At 38.0% G+C, this 7,328-nt stretch overlaps 1 protein-coding gene across 1 annotated transcript; it reads left to right on the top strand.

Moving 5' to 3' along the window:
- The first annotated feature begins 6,425 nt into the window (after window positions 1-6,425).
- On the top strand, window positions 6,426-7,328 carry LOC133333336 (uncharacterized). The gene has a single exon (XM_061541649.1). The coding sequence runs from the start codon at window positions 6,426-6,428 to the stop codon at window positions 7,326-7,328; it is 903 nt and encodes a 300-aa protein (XP_061397633.1).

Raw genomic sequence — 7,328 nt, 5'->3', positions numbered from 1 at the left:
TTTCCGATATACCCCATCCCTTGCCCTCTATATACATGGATTAATTAATTTTTAAGATTAATTTATTACGTATTAAATAATTTTATAAAAAAAACAACCAATTGTGTATTTTTTTCATTTCCTAGGGCCAAGAGAACATTAAATAATCTCAAGAGAACATTAAATAATCTCATATAAAATTTTTACAAGTTGTAGAAAGGGAATTCACGCATTTGCCACATGTCTCACATAGAATTCAGAATTAATGACATCACAGATACGCATCTATAAATTAGATTATTTTCTAAATGTTTTCTATACTACTTATTAATGCTAATAGTACCGGTTATTTTATGTCGGAGACAGCTGTGGCAGATCTTCAAAAAATTTCCTCTAATTGAATATTAAATAAATAATTAAAAATGAAATAAACCTAGAATCATAAATTAATTTTTTAACCAAAAAATCCCCCCAGGGCAATATCAGAAGAATAAGCAGAGACGTAGATATTTTTTCGACAACCCTTTTAAATACCCAAGGCGGAATTTTTTAATATTTTTTCAAGGCTCTATACAACTAGTAGATTTTTTACAAATATTTTTCATAGTGTCTACCAAAGTCGTGGATTTTTTTAAAGAATATTTTTTCAAGGACTAACACAAGGCGTGGATTTTTTCAAAGAATATTTTTTCCAGGCTCTACACAAGGCGTGGATTTTTTAAAGAATATTTTTTCAAGGCTCTACACAAGGCGTGGATTTTTTAAAGAATATATTTTTCCAGGCTCTACACAAGGCGTGGATTTTTTAAAGAATATTTTTTCAAGGCTCTACACAAGGCGTGGATTTTTTAAAGAATATTTTTTCAAGGCCTAACACAAGGCGTGGATATTTTTTCAAGGCCTAACACAAGGCGTGGATTTTTTTTAAAGAATATGTTTTTGCCTAACAAAAGGCGTGAATTTTTTAAAGAATATTTTTTCAAGGCCTAACACAAGGCGTGGATTTTTTAAAGAATATTTTTTCAAGGCCTAACACAAGGCGTGGATTTTTTAAAGAATATTTTTTCAAGGCCTAACACAAGGCGTGGATTTTTTAAAGAATATTTTTTCAAGGCCTAACACAAGGCGTGGATTTTTTAAAGAATATTTTTTCAAGGCCTAACACAAGGCGTGGATTTTTTAAAGAATATTTTTTCCAGGCTGTACACAAGGCGTGGATTTTTTAAAGAATATTTTTTCCAGGCTGTACACAAGGCGTGGATTTTTTAAAGAATATTTTTTCAAGGCTTATAAAGGCGTGGATTTTTTAAAGAATATTTTTTCAAGGCTTATAAAGGCGTGGATTTTTTTTAAAGAATATTTTGTCAAGGCCTATCACAAGGCGTGATGTTGTTAAATATAGTTTTCAATTCAATTGAAATCCCTTATTAGCTAACAAGGTGTATCGGAAGTAAACCCTCAGTCTAAAATAATAATTCTTAATTTAATATACTGTGAATTATTGTCTATTTTTGTGACTTCCCAATAATCGATAATGGAATTTTGGGATTTCCAAGAATTACAACTTCCGTATCAGATGTACGCATGCGTATATTTGTGTACATCCACACAATAATGATTTAACATTAAAAAAATACCTGTTTCACACATCAGTTGATAACAATGCTTATCAGCAATCTATCGTAAAAAGAAATTCAGTAGAAATCGCGCTACATTAGATGGAGCACATCAAACGGGAGGTGTATATTTCAAAAATATATTTTTGCTCTTCAAGAAATAGAGAAAAGTTTATTAAATTAATTATACACGAATCTTTTCAATTTTATGATTAATTATAACATCTGCAGTTATGTGTCAGGGTGGTATCTATTTAAATTGTTGTTTTTTTTTTTGTATCTTTTCTTGAGATGAACAAGTTAATTTATATTGTACATTATTCGTCTTATAAGAGAGAGCTTTTTATATAAGACCAAAGACCGAACACCACGGACTAGGTACTTTGATGAAAATCTGTAATTATTTAGCGGGTCAAATTATATGGCGTATATGTTTTCTACTGAAGGACATAGTCCGCTGAAGTTGAATATATATCCAGAGGAGTGGTTGACTTTTAATTTGATACCAATTATTTTGTTGTGTGTACTCGGATGTGGGAGTTGTACTAAAATAATAAAAAAAAAAATCGCGATGATCGTTATGAAACTTCTCATGATGTGTCAGAGATGATCAAAGACTACCTCTAGTGTTTTCGGTATTAATGAGATGATATGAAATCGACAGGAAATTTTAATTCGGACCCACTCTTTTTAGCCGCCCAATGTTTGGTATTGCGAGGATTTCAGATACTTTTCGTTCCCATTGTGTATGAAATGTCGATGTATTTTTATAGTGTCCATATTACGGTACCAGGAGCTTCAGGGACCTCTGGTGGCTGACAATTAAAGACACGATTTCACTCATATTCATTTACAACATACTGGAGGCCTGAGTGTAAACATTTCCAACAATTGGTCGATACCAGATGAAATGACTTCCTGAATGTCGTAGCTCAATCTCCTGATGTCCTTCCGCATGTATCGTGGCTATGGATTCCTTGCCACTATATCGAGGTTGGGATGCGTGGAAAGTTGACCTGCCAGCAGGAGCTGTCTGGTGAGTAGACCATTAAGTTGATTATCTGCACAAGACACATCCGACATTATTTAAGTAGGACATTATTTTGTGTGATTTGTAGCATTCTCCATTATGAAATGGTGATGGACGAAGTACAGCGTAATTGCGTACAGATCTACTAACTGATTTCTAGGTAGTCATGAGAATCTCACTGTCTTTCCCCCATGTTGTGCCCGAGAAGTCTTTGAGCTCCTTATTGCGTTTCTGGACTTTTGTTTTCAGGGATGGATAAATACAGGGTAAATACCCATTTGCGGGTATTTATTTGGATATTTACTATATTGACATTTTGTGGGAGAGGTATCAGAACCAGTGGAGCGATTGGCCCCATCATCTAATATGTTCTATATCCGGTACAAAAACCAGTAAGGAAAGTAATAAAGTCGGGCTGGCTATATGATACCCTTCACCACTCTGTGGTATTCCTACATATGTGTCCTAACAATTTCATGCCAATGCTTCCGACTAACATCAGTCCATAAAAATGCATTTCTGTAACCTATGCTAAATTTTAGAGTCGTTTGTGTACAGTGAGAGAAATTTATGTAAATCGATTTATAGCACACTTAATACACGCTATTCGGTATGCCGCACTGTACAAAATTTAATCTCAATTAGACACCCATTCGAAATATATATGGAAGCTATGTCTGCACCTGAACCAATAAAAAAGAAATATAAGGACTTTGGTGCGCCATTTACATTAAATCGGCCGAAAATATATATGGTAGCTATATCTAAATATGAACCGATTTTCACGAAACTTAACACACATCTTTAACACACAAATTTCTTTAAAGATATATAGACTTTGGTAATTTTGCATTAAATCGTATATATGGCAGCTATATCTGTTTTTCACGAAACCTAACACATATCGTTCTAGACTTAATTCAGTACGCTGTGTTAAATTTCGTGCAAATTGAAAGATATATAGGGACTTTGGTGCACTATTTACATAAAATCGGACGAAAATATATATGGTAGGTACCTAAATATGAACCGATTTTCAGGAAAACTTGACACACATTATTCTAGAATTAATTCAGTACGCTGTTAAGTCCCTATATATCGTATTGAAAGATATATAGGGGCTTTAGTGTACCATTTACATTAAATCGGCCGAAAATATATATGACAGCTATATCTAAATATGATCCGATTTTCAGTTGTAGGTATCTGTCCATAGGAGAAAGTTTTAAAGCCACGACCAAAGGCCGACCGCCAAAAAAATATTCTATTTAACAGGAGATTATGTCGCGTAGCCGGTGTTATTCTTTTAAAAGGTGGTTCTGTCGCGTAGCCGGTGTAGGTATCTGCTCATAGGAGAAAGTATTAAATCCCCGACCGAAGGCCTGCTAAAAAAAAATATTCTTTTAAATGCAGGTTCTGTCGCGTAGCCGGTGTAGGTATCTGCCCATAGGTGAAAGCCCTAAAAAACCGGCCGAAGGCCGGCGCCAACCACAAAAAAAAACAGTGAGCGGAGCAGTATAGTCTGACGGGGCCGACCATACGATACCCTACACAACTGACACGGAACGATTTTTATTCCAAGTCTGGGCAATATTTAGTGATAGTTACATCCTCTTGCTCGATTTGAGGTCAACAGCAGCCCTTCCTTACCCTGACATATTTTCCGAATATTACTAATATTATTCTCTTCACAGTGGGTTATGTGGTGATGTTCGGCTTATAATTGTTCCTAATAGACCGACTCGAAAAAGCAGAAACAAATTATTTTTCGGTCCACTTCATACCAAAATTATTATATGATCATCACCAAAAATTATAGGCGATGCCCTTGATAGCGATCAGCGCCATATTTCCGCCCTCCAGTGTGTTAATGGGTTACTAATTAATATCTGAATACGCAAGCAACTGTAAATATTTAAGTGTAACTCTCACATCTGAGTACATACGACCATATAATTGGTATCTGTTTAAAGGTCAACCACTCCTCTTGGATATACCACCAACTTTTCGGTTCTATGTTTTTCAGGGGTAAATATATACGTCATAGAATACAAATGTTGTCATTTTTCACACAAAAGTCAGGGTTCATTTGACCTGCTAAATATCGGCCATCTTTTTCAAAACAGACATGCTTATTCTTTGGACCGATCTTCTTCTCCATGTAAAATTTCACGATGTTCAGACCATAATTACGGCCTCTGGAGCGACCAGAAAATTGGACAAAAATAAAGTTTTTGGTCCATTTCATCACCTAAATATTAACCGATCTTTATCAAACACAATAGGGGTCTTCATTGGCCAGAACCCATCCTATATGCAAAATTTCGTGAAGAGTGGTCCATAACTGTGGCTTGTATCTTGTTTACAAATTATAATGGACACACGGATGGACACACATGTCTAGATCGACTCAGCTAGTCGAGATATGACGATCGGTATACTTAATGGTTGGGGGTAGGACCAATATTTCGCGGCGTTTCAAACTTTTGGGACTGCACAAAGCTATAATACCTTGACAACATAGTTGTGTAGGGTATAAATACCTACCTCTGGAAAATTTTTCAGAAAAATTTTATCGTTTTTATAAACTAAGGCTTATCCCTTTTTCCTCCACAAAAAACCGCAGTTTTATCACAGTATGCCCTCTAAACGGTTTGAGATATGACCCCATCATATTATCACTTAAAGGTGGGTCCGAAGAACCAATATAATCGCGGCGTTACAAACTCTTGATACTCTGATAACATAGTTGTGTAGGGTATAAATACCTACCTCTTTAAAAAATTTCAGAAAAATCTGATCGTTTTTACTAAAATACAGATGTCCCGTTTTCCATCCCCATCCGCTCTATATCACAACAGTGCCCTCAAATTTCCTTCATTCGGATTACATACGTGTAATCCGAAGTGTAATTTTTATAGATTATCACACTCGTAGATTTTTTCAATAAGCTTTGTTGATGTAGTTGTGACACCATCAATTTTCACCCTAACTTTTTCTGTCCCTTCACTTCGTATAATAATATGTATGAGGTCATATCGTAATAAGATTGCTACAACTCTTCTCTGACGCCATGTGAGGGCAAAACTACTTTTTCGCAAACAAAAACAAAAAATTTGCAAAGCTGGTTTTCAATATTACAATTTAAATTAAAACCCTATAATATGCTAAACAATAGAGATAGTCAAATGTCAACATATTTAAATTCAAAAACCCCCAAATATAGAAAGACAAATATAATTTCCAATATTTATTTATTTATTTACATAAATAATTTGCCAATAACAAACAACAAATTATGGACTGACTGATGGGAGAATATTGGTGGTGATTACCTATACAAAAAAGATACCCTCTCCACACTTTGTTGTTTATAGGTATTCGCCACCTATATTCCCCAATGTGTACCTAATTCTGCTCTCTCTCTCGGAGAAAAGAGAGCGAGAGAATTGGCCATTCTTTCCCATCTTCTTTAGTTTATTTTTATTAGAAATCCAAAAAAATCATAAACAAAAAAACCTCATCAAGCAATTTTGTAAATGACCGAAAACATCTGTTCGCTTGGCTTGGCTGTTGGCGCTGATTTGAAATCTCATTTAGATGCTAATTGATGCGATCTGCGTAAGTGGACATAAGCGTTATGTGTGTGCCATATTATGCCAAACGTTTTCCCCTTTAATTTCTATGGAGTGGCGGAGAGGGCGATATCGATTTGTTTTACACTATAAAAGTTAAGGTTGTCTTCAGATTGGACAACAGTTCCGTGTTAATCATTCACATCAACGAACCAATCTGACAATATGAAAGCCTTCGTAGTAGTTGCCCTGCTTGCCACTTGTGCCTATGCTGCTCCCCAGCGTGCCCATGGCGGTGCTAATGCTGCTGCCAATGCCGCTGCCACTGCCAGTGTAAAGGGTAATGCCGGAGGATTTGGCGGTGGTTTGGGTGGGGGTTTCGGCCGTCCCGGTTTCGGCGGTCTTGGAGGTGCCGGCGGCGGTTCGGCCAGTGCAAATGCTGGTGCTAATGCCAATGCTGTTGGTGGTGGTGCTGGTGGTTTTGGAGGCCGTCCCGGTTTCGGTGGTCCAGGTTTCGGTGGACCCGGTTTCGGTGGCCCTGCCTTTGGTGGCGCTGGTGCTAATGCCAACGCTGGTGCCAATGCTGTTGGAAGTGCTGGTGTTCATGGTGGTCATGGAGGTCGTCCCGGCTTCGGTGGTGCCGGCCTCGGTGGTGCTGGCTTCGGTGTTGCTGGTGCCAATGCTAATGCCAACGCTGGTGCCAATGCTGTTGGAGGTGCTGGTGGTCGTCCCGGCTTCGGTGGTCCAGGCTTCGGTGGTGCTGGCTTCGGTGGTGCTGGTGCCAATGCTAATGCTAACGCTGGTGCCAATGCTGTTGGAGGTGCTGGTGGTTTTGGAGGTCGTCCCGGCTTCGGTGGTCCAGGCTTCGGTGGTGCTGGCTTCGGTGGTGCTGGTGCCAATGCTAATGCCAACGCTGGTGCCAATGCTGTTGGAGGTGCTGGTGGTTTTGGAGGTCGTCCCGGTTTTGGTGGTGTTGGCGGTGGTCTTGGTGGTGGTTTCGGTAGCGGTTCAGCTTCTGCCTCTGCTTCCGCATCTTCATCCGCCACAGCCAACGGCAGAGGTGGTGCTGGAGCTGGTGCCAATGCCAGTGCTACTGCTAATGCCAACTCTTCCAATTTCCGCGGTTAA

The sequence above is a fragment of the Musca vetustissima genome, unplaced genomic scaffold (assembly GCF_032173495.1).
Source record: "Musca vetustissima isolate MV318-11 ecotype Yass unplaced genomic scaffold, APGP_CSIRO_Mvet_v1 utg24603, whole genome shotgun sequence".
Classification (NCBI taxonomy): domain Eukaryota; kingdom Metazoa; phylum Arthropoda; class Insecta; order Diptera; family Muscidae; genus Musca; species Musca vetustissima.
Note: the sequence above shows the minus strand (reverse complement) of the source record. Positions and strands in the feature narration are given on the sequence as shown.